The sequence below is a fragment of the Gossypium arboreum genome, chromosome 13 (genome assembly GCF_025698485.1).
Source record: "Gossypium arboreum isolate Shixiya-1 chromosome 13, ASM2569848v2, whole genome shotgun sequence".
In the NCBI taxonomy this organism is placed as follows: Eukaryota; Viridiplantae; Streptophyta; class Magnoliopsida; order Malvales; family Malvaceae; genus Gossypium; species Gossypium arboreum.
In genome coordinates, this window is record NC_069082.1 from 128,443,619 (window position 1) to 128,460,449 (window position 16,831).

The 16,831-nt window shown below is 31.7% G+C and overlaps 1 protein-coding gene across 7 annotated transcripts; it reads right to left on the reverse strand.

Moving 5' to 3' along the window:
- Positions 1–73: 73 nt before the first annotated feature.
- Positions 74–14,331, reverse strand: LOC108452934 (E3 SUMO-protein ligase SIZ1-like). Of its 7 annotated transcripts, none has more exons than XM_053024248.1 (19): positions 14,025–14,331; positions 13,828–13,865; positions 13,143–13,223; positions 12,739–12,781; positions 12,124–12,196; positions 11,534–11,696; positions 10,592–10,722; positions 9,751–9,819; positions 9,480–9,567; positions 9,316–9,391; positions 8,988–9,061; positions 8,651–8,758; positions 7,360–7,521; positions 6,269–6,373; positions 6,111–6,191; positions 4,845–6,039; positions 4,622–4,712; positions 4,370–4,495; positions 1,781–2,133 (listed from the first exon to the last, which is right to left on the reverse strand). In XM_053024248.1, exons 2-18 carry the CDS (start codon positions 13,849–13,851, stop codon positions 4,492–4,494), a joined length of 2,568 nt encoding a protein of 855 aa, XP_052880208.1. In that variant the 5' UTR covers positions 13,852–13,865; positions 14,025–14,331; the 3' UTR covers positions 1,781–2,133; positions 4,370–4,491. The 7 variants fall into 7 exon arrangements, 6 of the variants coding, with proteins under 6 accessions (XP_052880208.1, XP_052880209.1, XP_017606236.1 ...); XM_053024249.1 differs by having other exon boundaries at positions 14,020–14,331; XM_017750747.2 differs by having other exon boundaries at positions 4,370–4,712.
- Positions 14,332–16,831: the final 2,500 nt, after the last annotated feature.

Sequence of the window (16,831 nt, forward strand, 5' to 3'; positions counted from 1 at the left end):
ATTTTTTATTCTGGTTTTGGAGTTGAGTTGATTTAAATTCATAATTCATAATTATAAATTTTCATCAAATCAATTCGAAAATCCAAATTAAAACACATCTATTATATTGTATTTGACAATTAAACAAATTCATAATTAACGTTAAATTTATTCTATTAACAAAATCATGATAACTTATATACAACTGATACAACTGTACGTCGGACACATGAAATTGAGCATATGGTTTTCTCCAACTTTAGCCCATTAAGCTTCTTTTAGGCATTCGAGTGAATAGCATAAATAAAAGGCTTCCTCCATTTCTAACTGGAACCACTGTTTCTCTTCTTGAGATGTAATTCTCCACCGACCAAAACAAGTACGATAGAAAAGATCGGATAATTCAGCATCCACTTCGATGAGTACATTGCGACTTGAGAGTAAACCGCGAGCCTCGGATCGGATCAAAGAGGATTGGAGTTGTGAGACAATTTTATACATGGGATCAGTACTAGCTTTGGCTTCTGAGCCTTTTCCTTTCCATCTAGGCTTCATTTTTAGTCCTGCAACATATAAAAAAAACTCCTAAATTATTCAGATAGTCACTCAATTATAATTTTATTTTCACTTTAAGTATTTAAAATAAAAGGTTACAATTTAAGCACCTATATTATATAGTTAGATCAATTATATAACGTGGGTAGTTAAATTATAATATTTTTTTATTTTTAGTGTCTAAAATGAAATTTTTTATAGTGGGTGGACTATCTGTGTTAATTACCCAAAAACATTATGTCCAATAGTATGATATTAGGAATTATTATGAAATTATTGATTAAATTTTACATCGTCAACTCAATTAAAAATTTGAGTCGTATTTTTGTAGCTTAAACTTAGAAATTAGGTTGATTTTGATATAGTTGATTTTGTTTGACTTATCTTTATTAGTTAGATTTGATAATTTTGTTTATATGACATTCAAATATCATATTATGTCATTACTTAAAAATTTTAAAAAATAAATTATATTAATTAAAGGTTTATCCGTCCTTAAAAAATTACCTTAAAGCCGATCGAGTCTTAATTGTTACGTTAAAGGACATTATTCTCTTATTTATAAGTTGAAATTTGGGAGGTATTATGGATAGTTTTAGACATTATGTTAAAAATAATAGACATGATCGTAGCCTAAACCTTAAACTTATAAAATTTTATTTTTAAATAAAAACCACCACTCCCTAGAAAAAATTAAGCAAATTTTTTTGTGTGAAATTTTACCATTCCATTTTTTTAAATTTTAACTTTACTTCAATAATAATTCCTTTTAAAAAAAAATCGTTACTTAAAAACAAATTAAAGCATAACAAAGGAAAGGAGAGAGAGACAGAGAGATACCTTAAAAAACCAAGAAGCAGGGGATGCTTCGATTTAGAAAGCTCAGCAGCTTGATTTATGAACTCGCGAACTCAGTAGCGTAACTCGACTAATAAAGCACTGAGTTGATTTGCCGCTGAAATGGGACTCAATTATGGGTTTTAGGGTTTTAAAAAACACACAGCTGGGGAAGAGGAAAGGAGTGAGCCGAAACCTTTAGACTGTTTAGTTTAGGGTTTTTAAATAATTAATAATAATTAATTTTTTCAGGGTACTTGAGTTTTTGTAATTTATTTGAAATTAGTCTCTTTATTTTTATTCCAAATAAATATTATTTTAGCTTTCAAATAGGAGAATTTAAATTTTGAAATCTAAAAATAGAAAGGATTAAATTTCAAATTTATAAAAGTTTGAGGACTTAAACATATTTTAATCTCAAGTAAAAATAAAAGTAGAACTACTAAATTACAAATCTATAAAAAGTACAAACACTTAAAAGAAAATTCAAAGCCAAATCATGCAAAAACAAATAGTAGTTTTCATGTATTTATTTATTTTTGTTTTTACTTCGTTAAAAAGAAAAACTATGCAGCTTTGGCTGTAGTACAAACCAGGCAACTACACGACAGATACTGAAAAGCACTGCCTCCATCATCATCAACCTCGCCTTCCATGATCTCTTCAAGCACTTTTTCAAACCTCCGATCGCTACCGCCGGCTACACCGCTGCTAGATCTTCGCTTTTTCATGGCTTCTGTCCTCCGTTCATGATCTGCCATCCTTTTCTCAAAAAAAAAAAAGTATCATAAGAACAGTGCCTTGAAAAGAAGAAAAAAACAGAAAAAGAAGAGAAGAAAATAAGATGATGAAATTTATTTAGGTACTCTTTGGAGAAGATAAAATGTTGGGTTATGGTTGAAATAGTAAGAGGAAGACCATATGTTGCATTAAGGTTTAACATTGTCTGCATTTTTTTTTCAAAAAAAAGAAATCAATTTATTTTGTTCTAAAAAAGAAGTTGATTCAAAGTTGAGAGGGGTTTTGTGTTATGGGGAAATGGATGGCTCATAGTAATATAATGTAACGTATTTGTTCCCCTCTTCTTATCTCATTATTATTATTATTATTAATTATTGTTGGTTGGGACTTGGACTGGTATGCTAGACTCCGTAATTTTTACCCTAGCGATTTATATCAATTTATTACTTACAAATTTAGAATTTAACCACAACAATTTTTTTAACAATTTTATTATTAATTCGGATCATATTTATTTATTTTTTTAACACAAAATTTAGAATTATTTAAAGACGAAACTAAATTTTTTAAATTAAATTTTAAATTTTAAATTTTAATAATTTATATCTTTATATTTTTAAAAGATTAAATTTTTATTATTTTAAGAAAGCAAAATATAATTTTATCTTTATTAAATTAAAATTTTAAATTTTAAAAATTTAAATAGACAATTTTCATATTAAAAGAGACGAGGTCCCCGCCAACCCTCTTGATACGCCACTAAAACTATCTATAACCCTTCCTCAACTCATAAATAAGAAAATAATACGCTTCATCACATTCGAACCAACTTTCTCTTACAATAAGTATAATGCAGTTTATTGTTTTTTAATATATTAGTTTGACGTTTTAAAATAAAAATACCTAATAACAATTTATAATTAAAATATTAATATTATAAAAATAATCAAAATTTTAAAACTATAAATGTAGAAAAGTTGGATTTCTATAAATAAATGTATAAAAATAAAATTTAAATTTGTAAAGAGTATCGCATATTATAACCTATATACAATTATTTGGGAAAAAAACCGATATAAAATTAAGAAAAAGGTGAAGTCTTTAAATTAAAAAATAAAGAAATTAGAATCAATTATATAACCCAAAATTTGCATAAAAGATCATCATTTTATATTTATCTACTCTACCAAAACTCCCACTTAAAAATCAATTTCTTAATTGAATTACCCGCTAATTTATTATTAACATAAATTACTCGTTACTATTCATGTAATTTTTATAGTAAACTATTATTATTTTCAAAATGAAATTTCCTAAATGAAAATCCTTTAATTTAGACATCGATCCAATTAAAAGAGCATAGTTATAAGAGGAGAGTAAACATTAATAAGTTTGATTCAAACTTTCAAACAAATTTCGACCCTTCAATTTTATATCGAATTCAAGCTTCTAATAAGGTTAAAAAATAATTTAATAAATAAGAAACTCCCTACTAATTTTCATTAAAACCTGTTCGCATTTCTTATTTTTTTAATAGAAAATTACTATTAACTCAGCACAAGTTTTTATAACATATTTTATATTTCCAAAGTGAATAAAGTTAATACAATATTTATGATTATAAAAAAGATAACGACGATCCAAGATTTAATAACATAATTTGAACTACTTTATATTATGATCGAACCAGTCAAACCTGGCTCCCCAATCTAACTAATTCAATTAAATAAATTGTTAAAAGAATCACAGAAGAAAAACGTTAAATTCGGGCAGGTCAACAGGTCTAATGCCTTTCTCCATATCAATAACCCTACTAAGTCTCGGACCATGCTCCACTAACCCCGCTAATAATAATAAAATCAGAGCCGAAGTGTCATGCACCATAACAAAGCTACTCATTCATGTATTCAAAACGTAGCAGCAATGGCAAAGGAAAATTATCAGCCAAAAGGAATAATATTAAAAATAAAAAATAAAAAAAGGGGTTTCTCTATGAATTTAAGTGAATTTACAAAGCTATTTGATCCCAACCATCTTAAAGACCAAAAAATAGACAAAATGGGTGGATTTCTTTTGTGTTCATTTCACCCCCCAACTGCATGCATATCTATTTATCCAATTCCAATTTAACTGTACATTTTTAATCAAAAACGACCTCCCTCACCTGTGTTTTTTAACCCTAGGGTAAAAACTGCTTGTTTTATGCTATCACGCCTAGAATAAAACTAGAATTAGAATTTGAGCATTCAACACTTACAGGTATTAACGGCCTCAAGCTCTGGCCTCACCTTGGAAAAGTCGTCAACACAGCAACGTTGAAGCTGCCCCCTTCTTTTTAATTTGGCGGCACTTTCGTATTGAAAATTTTAATTTCGTGTTTTAACTGAAATGCCAGTCCAGTTCTTCATGAGTGATCACCAAAATTATCCACAAGTTGCAGTTAAATTTAAGCAAACACAATTACTCGGTGTCTGAGTCGATAGAGAGATATAATCTTGGTCGAACTGACCGTTTTTGCCGAGGAAATGAGAAAGGGCTCTCTGTTCTTTGCCTACTTGACTTCCCATTTCTACTGTCGTTCATACCAAGCAACAGAGAAGCTGCAAAAGGAAGTAACAATCAATGCTACAAACTACAAGAAAAAAGAGTAATGCAGTGAATTACGAGTCTATACAATTTCATCTTTCAAATATTTAATACAGCATTTTTTCCAAAAGGGCAAGGAAACTAACCAGCATCCATAGCACGCTCTTTGGAAGGTATCTGCTGCCTCGAGTTCAATCCATTCACAATTGTTGAGTCTCCATGACCACCAGTTGCACCACCTCCAAGCCTAAGGGAGATCCAATCGTCGCCATTCGGTACATCAGCCTGATCTCTCAAATCAGCCTCTGCTGATGCACCTGAAGGATGCGTTGGAAGAAATATCTGAAGTGAGGGATCTTCTCCACCAAAGAAGGTATTGTCAACCAAGCTGTCATTTAGATTTGTATCCACCTGACCAATGGAAGAAGTAGGTACTAGATTTGTAGATCCCATAGTTGTCTCAGGAGCCAATGGATAACCATTCATAGTCGAAGGGCAATTGAGAGAACTACGCTGCAGATCAACTAAGGTATCTGCAACATCGGGATCTGTATTAAATAGTTGAAACCCTGAGCCATCTTGTGTTCCCGTAGGTAATGACCACAAAGGTATGTCAAATTCATCATTGGTTGTAAAAAGACCTAAATTAGCAGCAGGCCCAAGAGGTGGTTCTTCTGAATACGGATGAGAAATTCCAGGAGGTGCAACAGGAAAACCAAGTCCCCCACCATCATTTTGGTTGTGATTATCCTTATACACAGTTGGAGGAGATATCAATATTTCATTCTCTTCATCTGAATCACTAAGAACAATAACTTCTGCATTTCCTGCTGGTGCCGATTGGTTTGGGTCAGTAAATTCATATGCTGCATCTACATTCAGAGACACAGAATCAAGTTCAATCCCGTTGCTTGTAAAGTCATAAGTTCCACCAGCATCCTGATTTACACTGGGATCTTCACCATCCTTACCACTTCCAGTAGCACTGCTGCTCATTGGTATAAGTTTTTGCTCATGACGAAGCCTGTCGTGTAATCTACTAGCAGAAGAGGTGTTCAAGTCTTCAGGTTTGCTAAAATGCCAGTACCCATTTTGATTCTTCTTTATTCCAAGTTTCAAACCTGTATGCCCTTCTGAAGGACCTTCAAGTTTGATCTGCTTTGAAATTTCAGCTGTCGGCTTATCCTCCACACTGCCCGATTCACATAGGGTACTGTCAGGAGTGTGCCATAGTGCAAGATCACCAAGCTCTCTGCGTTCATTCTCACTTTTAACCTTTGCACGCCAAGAACCATCAGGCTTGACCTCAATCTCAGTAATGTCTTCGCCGCAATTTCTCATCTGTATGATAGCTGATCATCAATATCACAAATTGACATCATGGGATAAATATAGAACAACAGGGTACCGACCTTGGATGTGATGCGATTAAAATAAGGATCAATTATAACATGTTCCAGCGAGTAGTTCTTCAGGCAAATTGGGCACTGCCACTGCATTCATGCAAACACTTGTCAGAAAGCCTGAAAGAATTACAAATAATAACAAACACTGTAATATTGTAGCTTGCCTTCCTAGAGCGTTGGTTAAGCTCCACAAAAACTTCAAGATCAAAACAACCCATGTGAACGCAAGGCTTAAACCTTCCAGCGACCTTCATTCTTGAGCCGCTCATCTGTCAAGGATATGCAAATAAAAATGAATATCACGAAGCAACGGTAAAAGGAGAGCACAGTGAAGAAATAGTCCATCCAAATTCTTTGCCACTGAACATTTGCGGGAGAAAAAGAAGAGGTAGTAGAATCATCACCTCTTACATGACTTAAATTAGAATAAATTGCATATTATACAGATTTATATATACAAACACGATAATATAAACAGAGGTCATAAGATAAGCACAAAAAAACTAAGAACAACTGTTGCTATGATAAAGTTAAGTTCTTTATGGAACAAAGCACAAGCATGTGATCGCACATATTCTCCATGAACACTAATACTTCACGTACGCCAGACCATCACCTTTCAGAAAATAAATCTAAAGTAGTATTGGCCCAAACAGTAGAAAGGAAGCATGACGCAGCTCTAAAGCAGAAACCATGATAAATGAGCATAAGCAGTGTTAAGAAAAGAAACAAACCGATTGATTTGACCATTTCAACCAGGAAAATCTGGCCAATCAACTTAGGAACTTCTAATTTATCATATATAAAGCTACATACAAATTATTATAGACTAACAACTTGTATTTAGTATTAATTTAATATCAAAAACATATATTTAACATTAAATTATTTTTAATTGAACATATGTTTAATATGAATTACTTTTGCATCATTATGTATACCTTATTGACCAGGAAGGATAACCTCAGCCAACGTTAATACAACCATGTATTGTACACACAATGAGGTTAGATACCTCCGCTATTGACATTTTACAGTAACTATGCAGACACATAAGTCATGCTACAAGAATTTGATCTACAAATTCAGTAGGGTACAATAACCATCTATTCCAGACGTGCTTCACAAGATAAACTAATTAAACACTTGAAAAATGATGACCAATCAAGTACATGTAATATTTTTAGTATAAAAATCATGCACATCTGAATATAGGCAATAGATAGTTAGCATATTATAAAACTATATAGCTCACAGGGCAGCGTAGGTTGACTCCAAAAAAATCTGCAACAACTTCTAGGTCACTGTCACTATCACCATTGTCAGTTGCAGTTCCGCCACCAACACAACGGCGAACACGAGAAAGAGCATCTTCGAAACATTCACCATCATTCTCCTTGGGAATCATGTTGAGTATCTAGGACAGGCAACATAATAAAGATATGGCAAGTTAGTTTCAGCTGCATAACCATAGAGGGAATTGTAGTTTAAACCATAGTACTAAGCTATATATTATATAATACTATGTGGCCAAAGAAAAAGGAAGTGCCTACTATTGTCCTTAGTAGGACAAAATCCATTATCTCAAGTATAGCTTCATATTATTTGTGCTGAGACTAAAAAACAAAAGAGAATCATAAAAGCATGTCACCCTCATTAACAGCCCAAAACATTTAGATAAATTCAGCCAGATATCTCATTATTTCTTTCCTTCTCAGCTATTCTATTAAAATGGACCCCCATTAGGCAAACCAATAGGCAACAATATGCACAATAAATAAGCCATAAAGGAACAAAAAAACAGACGACCATGGTAATAACGTGAAGAATGAAGCCCTTTACATAAGAAAGATTAAAACCAAATAATAAATATGAAAGCCCCAAATCTGATCTCACAATTTCCTTCTTATCTCTTCATTTCTAGATTTTTCCTCTACTGTAGTCTCTCCATTTTTTCCAGCTCATCAAGTCAACCTTTTAAATTACAGCCATGATAAAGCACCATTCTCTCTTCATTATTCAATCTTTTTCTCTCAATTTACTTCATGGATGATAAAGCATTCTTGTTCATTGTGAAGTACTAAGATTTTTAAAGTAATTGAAGAAAGCAAAAGGGAGAAAATGACCGAATTTAGTGGCATTCTCCGCACTCTATTTTCATTAGATCCCATGCCCATTTCAATGTCATGCTCACACAGGAACCTCACCCAAAATGCAAAGAAATGATCAAATAGGCGGTCAAATGTCTAATCCGTAGTCATTTTTGCAAGAGCGTGAAACATATATCCGACGCATTCATATGAAAATAACACTGTCAACTACGACAGCACTAAATATATTTGCATTCTGTTCTGCTTTGTGAGCAAACCAATCATCACTGCCTATATTAATCAAAGAACTAGCAGGCATTGGGAAAAAAAACATTTTTATTTTGCAAAAAGGAACATATATAATTTTTTACCACAAAAATTCCGAGACAGCAAATTAATCAATCTTGTACTTCCAATGTGTGAACAATCCATAAAGGGTTGATGTTCTGAACATACCTGTTGAACAGTTCGTCGTTTAACTATTCTAACTCCGAAACAGAAGAAGCGAGCATCGCATCCGGTCAAAGTTATCTTGTTAATTCCATCTTTAGTACATGGAGTTATCTGACCAGAAAAAACACAATAAAAAAGTGTTCAGACCATGGATGCTTCTTAGGTAGCCAACAAGAAGTAACAGGCTTTAAAAAGCACATGCAATAACCTGCCAGCAGGCTTCCCCATCCATTCCAATCACATGCACGCACAGGTAAAGGGTAAATTCTAAGAAGCATATGATTATGTATACATGGTGCGAGAAAAAAAAAAAGCTCTTTTATGGGAGGACAGAACTCACAATTGGACCATCATCACGGCCATTAGCCCCAAGCAATTGTGAGCCAGGTCTATTAATAGCACGAACAGGAACACCTGTTTAAAAAACCGTCAGTTACTGATCAAAGTTGAAATAAAAAATTGCATAAAAAATATGTTGAGGTCAAGAAGAATAGAGTTGTGATTAGGAAAAATCTAAGGCAAAAAATGCTAAGCATGGTTCTTTCTTTTCTTTTTTCCCCTTTTAGCTAGATCCAAGTATGTTTCTCAATAAACAGTAGAAAAATAATTAAGCCGTAAAAGGAGCAATAAACTGCTAAGTAGTCAAAGAAAACCATTAATAATCATACCATTGACCTGTAAATCTGCATATTGAGGCCACTGCATCCTGAATGGAACTTTGTCATTCAGAAGCATGCACCATGCCTATTTGACAAGATGGAAAACAAAAATATCAGGATAAATAACAAAAAGAATTATAACAAACTGCACTTTTTATTTTACACTAGCCAACCTGGACATCATACTCTTGTTTTGCCAGCAATTCCCTATCTGCTCTGGTCAGTTGGAATGTTTTCTCAACACTTTGCATTGGATTTGTACTGCAAAATGTAGGATATGAATCACTAAACTAACAAACTACTATGAGCGAGGTCACAAAGCATTAGATATTAAAGTACAAATATAATGACATTCACACCAAAACAACCTGGAAGTTTACTTGGGTTTTTTTTTCTTTTTTGGGGCGGGGGAAGAGCTTTAAAATTTTCATACAGTACACTCACCCATCAGTAGGGATATTTGCAGTCGCCAACTTCACTGGATATAAAGGGTTAGCAATAGTAAGCCAAAAACTGCACATTCAGAACCACATCAGGAATTAATAGGATGTAATGTAAAATAAGGGATAACAGATTTAACAATATTTCATAACTCACTAAAGTTATGCCTAGAAAAGGATACTCTTGATGCATCCAGATCAAATACTTTCTTTTTTATGAAAGATTACAATTCAAATACTTGATGAAGTGTTTACAGTAGAAAACAAATATAAGGTGCAGCGAGCACTAACTGCTTTGACAAATAGCATCGTTCTTCAATGTTAAAGATGATTCAGTATTAACTTTTTGTACATCAATATAGCATTATAGCTACAAATGATTGTATTTTGCAAATTTTCTGAGGTGCTTTTGTAGTCCGGCACTAAGGCACATTGTGCAGGCACACCTAAGCGCACACCAACACAACACTGATTTAATGTGCACTGCAAAAAACTAGTTCCTACATTTCCTCACACTATCAAAAGCAAGTTTATATTTACTAAACTTGCATCCTAATTACACATTCACACTATCAAAGAGGTTTAACAAGTAATTCTTCATTATCCAACCAAACTAAACTACGAATGTCTGCAATGTCAACATTTATAAGGATGGTACACATTCAATTGCATGTGAAATATAAGAAATAATTGGCATATTTCTATATCATGACATTGAACTTCAGCCAATAACCAAACTTAACAAGTACAAAGATTGACCGTCAATGATGAAGTGATCATACATTTTTGGAAGCGCACGGATGCAAACACACACACACACATACATAAACAGAGAAGAGACATACGGATCAGCTCGTTTCAGACGACAAAGCTCACAACAAAAGAAATCAGGAAGTGCCGGATTTCCTTCCATAGGCTTCTCTGGAATTATAACACAACCAATGTGTTGCCGTACTTGGCAAGTCGGATCCTTACACTGAATAGAGAAATGAGAGAAAGCAAAAAATCAATAATTCAATTTGAGATACAAGAAGCACAATATTTGTAGAGTAAAATAAGACCAGGATATCCTCAGGATACATTATCCCTTCTCAAAATGGAGAAAAGCTTATCATACAAATCAGAATTATGAAAAGAAGCAATTATATGTTAATACCAGGATATAATTATAGCAAGAATCACTCAAAAAAGCAGGCAGTAGAAGTAAAAGAACATCAGAAGCATCCCATCTTATAAAATTGCATCAGCGCAAGATTCATATGAAAGTAGACAAACCTAGAAAACTGCATTAGAATACATCTACTGCAGAAAAAGGTCACTGGGAGGACACCTACTTCAGTTTTGAGCTAAATGTCAACCTTGAGGAGATAAATGGTTCCATTGTAAATTAAAGAGCAAGAAGAAAATCTAGGAGGAAGTCTAAAGTGCACAAGTCTATACACTTGTTCAAAATTGATCTGTCTTTGCTATCAAATCCGAAAAAGCAGTCAAACCAGTTATCAGAAAAACTAATGACTTCATGAAGAAAAATATGAAGACGTTGCTTATGTGTGCAAGTCAAGGGGCAAAAATCTAAATCATAAAATGACACCACCAAAAGGAAGTAAGTAATACAAAATGATGTATAATACATCATTTGTATCAAGCAAACACAAATCCCAATTTGAAAAGCCAGAGAATCGATCTTAAATAGGTGGTCACCCCAAAGTCCCAAACATACAATTGTGACATCCATATCATTTGACATAAAATAATGAGGTCAAGAACATTCAGCTCATTATCATTACCCTGATAATGTCGTCAGACTCCGATGAACTTCCGCAGGGGCAACGAACTTTCACATCTGGTTGGAAGGTATCCTCTACTTCTCCTTTAATTTTAACATTACTGCTGTCTGACACACCCTGCCCCTTTGATGCCAATTCCGTGGCACCAGAAACCTGCATCTTCCTGAGGACAAGAAATACATTTTAAAGAGAGGAAATAAAGTAACACATCTGGTTACTTCAAAGCATATAATAAGCAGATGCACTACATCTGGTTAGCCAGCATCATCCTACCTAAAAAGTAAGTCGGTCCTTGTTTGCAGGAGGGGAGAAAAGAAATAGATAATCCAGAACAAATCCCATTATATACGTTTATTTAAATCTTCAACAGAAATGAATTACAAACATTAACACAAACCAGTATGATTGAAAAAATAACACTTTAAGAAGCAATAAAGCAAATCAAATCATATAGCCAGCATCATCTTATCTGAATGGTAAGTCAATATCCTTGTTCACATTAAAATAAAATAATAATCCTGAACTAATCCTATTATAAATTTTTGTATCCAAATCTTCAATAGAAATGAATCATAAATTTAAACATAAACCTGTATATATCATCAACAAGTTTTGCCACATCTTCCTTCCCCACAGGAGTCCTCTTTGCCCACATCTTTGTAACTGGAAAACAGAAAGTAAGCCCAACATAATTATAAAAGCTAAAATCAGTAGTTTCCCAACAGACTTAAGAGCCAAATCTGAATTAATTGCAATCTATGGAGAGAAAATATAAAAATTCAATTGAAAAGCATACAAATTATAATAAAATTAGCAGATCAAAAGGTAAAATGCTGCAATCTCAGCGATCCTGAGAAGCTAGAGCAAACCTAGGCAAAATAACAGGTACCTAATTAATATCCTTGATCATATCCCACAGTCCCACTCCCCACACACCCCCTAGAACACAACCAGACACAAATAACTGAGTGTTACAAGTCCTACCAAGAACTAAAGCTAAAAACAATATACATTTCACATCGAACAGTATAACTGTGATAGAGTCAAAGACACAATCATATCGACAGCTAAATACTAGCACTGTGAAAACATATGTCACAGGCTAGCAAAAGTAATGCTAGAAAGAAACATTTAAAAGATAATATAACCCATAAATATGTATTTCCTTTTCAAACGGAATGAGAGGCTAGGAAAAGAATATTTACCTTGTTCATCAGAGAGAGCACCTAATATCCTCTCGACAAGGTCCTACAAGTGAGATTTACAGAAAGGTCATACATAATCTTAAGTAACGTAAGAACAATTATCACAGCCCCCAAAATTTTTAAGGCCCTTGCTAAATCTGCCAGTAAATAGTTTAAAATTTTAGGAGCAACATACTGGAATACCAATGACCTCACAGACAAACGAGTGAAAACTCATTATTCACCTCTGAACACTCAAAATACCAGAAGGAGCAAACAAAAGCAGAAGCATGAACTAAATATGAGAAGAGAAAAAATCCACCTAACACCTACCCTTTTCAAATAAATAATAATGCGATCTCATCAAACATCGTTAAAAGTTAAAATAGTTAAAATACAGTGCATTATCTAAAGCTTCTGCTAACCTGCTTCTTCCCCTGCTTTGAAAGACCCAATTGAGTGAGAACATCCTTTAGTTCTTTTATTCGAAAATATGCCAATTTATCCTACAATAGGAAAAATATATTGGTATTAGCTCTCCATGCACAATTTCTTTCTAAGATAACCAAAAAAGCATCAATGTACTAGCATCACGCATAACAAGAAGCAACTGAAAACATGTAAATTTATCTATTGACTTTCAGCTTAAGAATTTAGTCTTATACTCTGATTAACAAAGTAATATAATGAGTACAAAATGCCATTATTTAAGAGAAGGTATAAATAAAGTTAGAGAAGCAGCTGTGCACAGCTGATGCTAATTTTCAGCTTATAAAATAACTGAAACCAACAAAAGCATCCATAATGAGCTTACTCACAAACTTAAAACTACTTGATTTGCAGAAGCCACTTAAGAACAACAGGATATCTCCACTATCAAACTAAGTTCAGTATTTGATATCCCCTCTATAATGGATTAATAGATATCCAAACATTAGATTACATTGCAGAAGCCTAGTTGGTTGAATTTGATAAAGAAACAAATAATGATAATATTAACAAAAGTTCAGTTCTCGAACAATTTTCATTAGTTAACTCCCGTATAATTACACTGAAAATGTGAAAAAAAAATGCATCTATATTATTTTATGCAAAAAACGAGAAAAATACCTTGCAACTAGCCACCAAATCCATATTCAGTTCACAATCTGTAGCCAAGCAAAAACCAGTAATCAAAAATTTAAAACTCTCAAAAAAAAAGCAATCGATCTAATCATCAATAACCAAAACAAGACAGCTAAATTTTAAATTAAATTAAATTAATCGATCAATAACCAAAAACATAGAATCAATTTAATAAACCTTACGAGTTCTCCGATTATGAAAAAAAAAAAAGGAAAATTAAAAGAAAACTTGTGATGGATCGAAGGAAAGTTGGGGAAATAGGGTTCGAGCAGTGGAGGTCGCCGACTTTTTTTTCCCCTTTTTTTTCTATTGACCAGAGAGACCCAAGCAGAAGGAACCAATTCTTTTGAAAAATTTTACATAAGTGGCCGGACTTATCGCCGATTATCGAATTCGGTTTTTTGAACGGAACACGTCCGGGTTTAGTTTCGGTGAAGTTGCGTGTTCATTTTGTAAGATACGCCAGCCCTTTTTTATTCTTTTATTTGGGAAATTTCGCGGTACTTTTGTACGTACGTTGACTCTAGCTAGCGGTTGAGTGTGATTCTGCCACGTCAGTGCTTTTCTGGACTGAGAAATGATGGTGGACCTTTTTTAGCCGTTGATATTGCCGTGAATTTTAAGTTTTTCCTTTGGCAAATTTACATTATTGAGTCTTTAATCTAATTTAACTTTAGACTTATTACAAGTCAATTAATATCTTTTATTTTATAAATTAATGTAAAATATTTGTTAAACATTAAAATATATTGTTTTTATAATTAAGAAATTAAACTTTAAATTATATTTTATAGTTTAAATGAATATAATATTTATTGTGTGTATTAATGAAAATATAATTAATAATTTTTTCAACATTTATACTATTATTAAAGACCAAATGTTAATAAAATTATAATAAAGTGTGGGGTTTACCTCATATTTTTGACCGAACAGATGGTGATATCATGATAAAAAACTTCTTAACATTTCAACAATAGACGATATCGAGATGATGCAAATGGGAACGTTGCGACGTGGCAACATGTTTCCCATATAAACCATGTTTCTTCTCTCAATTAAACTCTGCTATCGTTTCTAAGTAAACTCTAATTACTTTAGAGGTATTTTAGTTATTTAAGCCCTTCAAAGGGAGTTTATATCCCTGTTTTAAAAGGTCAATTAAGAGGTAATTAAATATATAGTATTGCAAGGCTTTTTTTGGGAACGACAATATATAGTCATAGATGATTTTTTATGAGAGTTTTAGCAGTAATTACTGTGAGAATTTTGTTTTCGTTTTGAGAAAACTCTATGAGAGTTAGGCCTTTGGTTTCGAAGTTTGGGTTTATATATTTAGTACATTTAAGTTTATTTTCTTCATATTATATTATTATTTGTTTACTCATTTAATGAAAAGTTGATGCCTCATTTACTCGTGGTTTTTATCTTATTTGAAAGAGTTTTTCACATAAATATTTGTGTTTTCGATATTCTCTACCATTTCTATTTTATAATTTATATGGATTAATCCCAACATAAAGTTGTTAAAATTTTCACTAATATATTTATTTTAAACAAATGTAATTTAATTTTATAAAAACATTAACAAAATCTAACAATTTTGTTTTTAATCGTTATATTCATTTAAATTTTAATCACTAAACTGATTTTATTAGATTTTTTATTTTTATTTTTATGATATTTGTATTTGTTTATGACTCTATAAAATACTTTCTCTAAGCAATAACAGATTTTTAACACATCTAAAATGTTTATAATTTGGCGTCCAATTATCAAATTTCCACATTTTTGAATAATGTTAAATTATTGAATATAACTTTTTTTTATCATATTTGGAAATTTTTATTATTTTGGGTTTTTGCCTAAATTTTTGTGATCTTTTTTTCTGTTTTTAAATTAATTAAATGTAGACATTGTAAGGAAATAAGATTTTAATAAATAAATAAATTAATAATGGTAAAAAATATTTAAGATTTAGGATTTGAAGGATGAAATTTAAAAGATTAATAAATCAATGGTGAAATTAAGATTTAGAGTTTAAAATTTTTTAATGTTAAAAGATAAAAGTAAAACAGAAAAGAGGTTAAGGCAAGGGAATATCTAATTTGCTTGTTGATATTTGTAATGCCACTCCCTAAATTAGAAAGTCCGTTACATGGTAGCGTGTTTGCACTCTTAGGCAAATGTCTGCCGATACGATTCTAACTTCTAATGTACAGTGGACTACTTAATTGAAGTCCATTTTGTATTTTGCTTGTAATGACATTTTTGTGGCTAATTCGAATAGATTCCAGTTTAATCAGGAGGTGATAGAATAGATTCTAATATTCGATTTTGTTTGTTTATTAATTAGATTTATAATTTGTTTGGTCTTGATAAATGTATCACATTACATACTAAAGTTTAAACAATTATGATGTGTTATATTATTGACTGATACTTAAAAAGTGACACTTTTTCTTTATTTTTCATATTTTGTGGTTTATATTTGAGGCTTTCTTTTATAAAACAATTAATATATTTTATGTTAAACAAATAAATTACATTAAATTTACTAAATAAAAATATATTATTTGACTTGGAATACGTCTAAAGTTAATTTAGACTCAAAACTCAAATATCTGTAAATTGAAAAAAATATAAATTACATCAAAAATCACTAATTATTAGTAAATTTATGTTTTGAAAAACTTAACTTTAGAAAGTTATAAAATTATCACTAAATTATTTGAAAGTCTTCATTTAAGTCACTAAGTTATTTCAAGTTTTTAGTTATGTCACTGAACTATTCAAATGTTTTTATTTAAGACATTGGGTTATTAAGATTTTTTTTTTAAGTTTGACTTGTAAGTTTTAAGCGATGATTCAATGACTAATGCAATGAATCAGTACTTATCGACAAGTAAAAGAACATATATAAAAAGTCAAAGTCGATCTCATGATTAATGTCAAAGATTAGAGAAAAAAACTATTTGAATTTTGATTT

Coding starts and splice junctions, on each gene's coding strand:
- LOC108452934 (XM_017750747.2), bottom strand. CDS start 13,851: ATGGATTTGGTGGCTAGTTGCAAG. Junction 9,062..9,315: donor TGCAGATTTACAGGTCAATG/GTATGATTATTA, acceptor TTTTTTAAACAG/GTGTTCCTGTTCGTGCTATT. Junction 6,040..6,110: donor TTAATCGCATCACATCCAAG/GTCGGTACCCTG, acceptor GCTATCATACAG/ATGAGAAATTGCGGCGAAGA.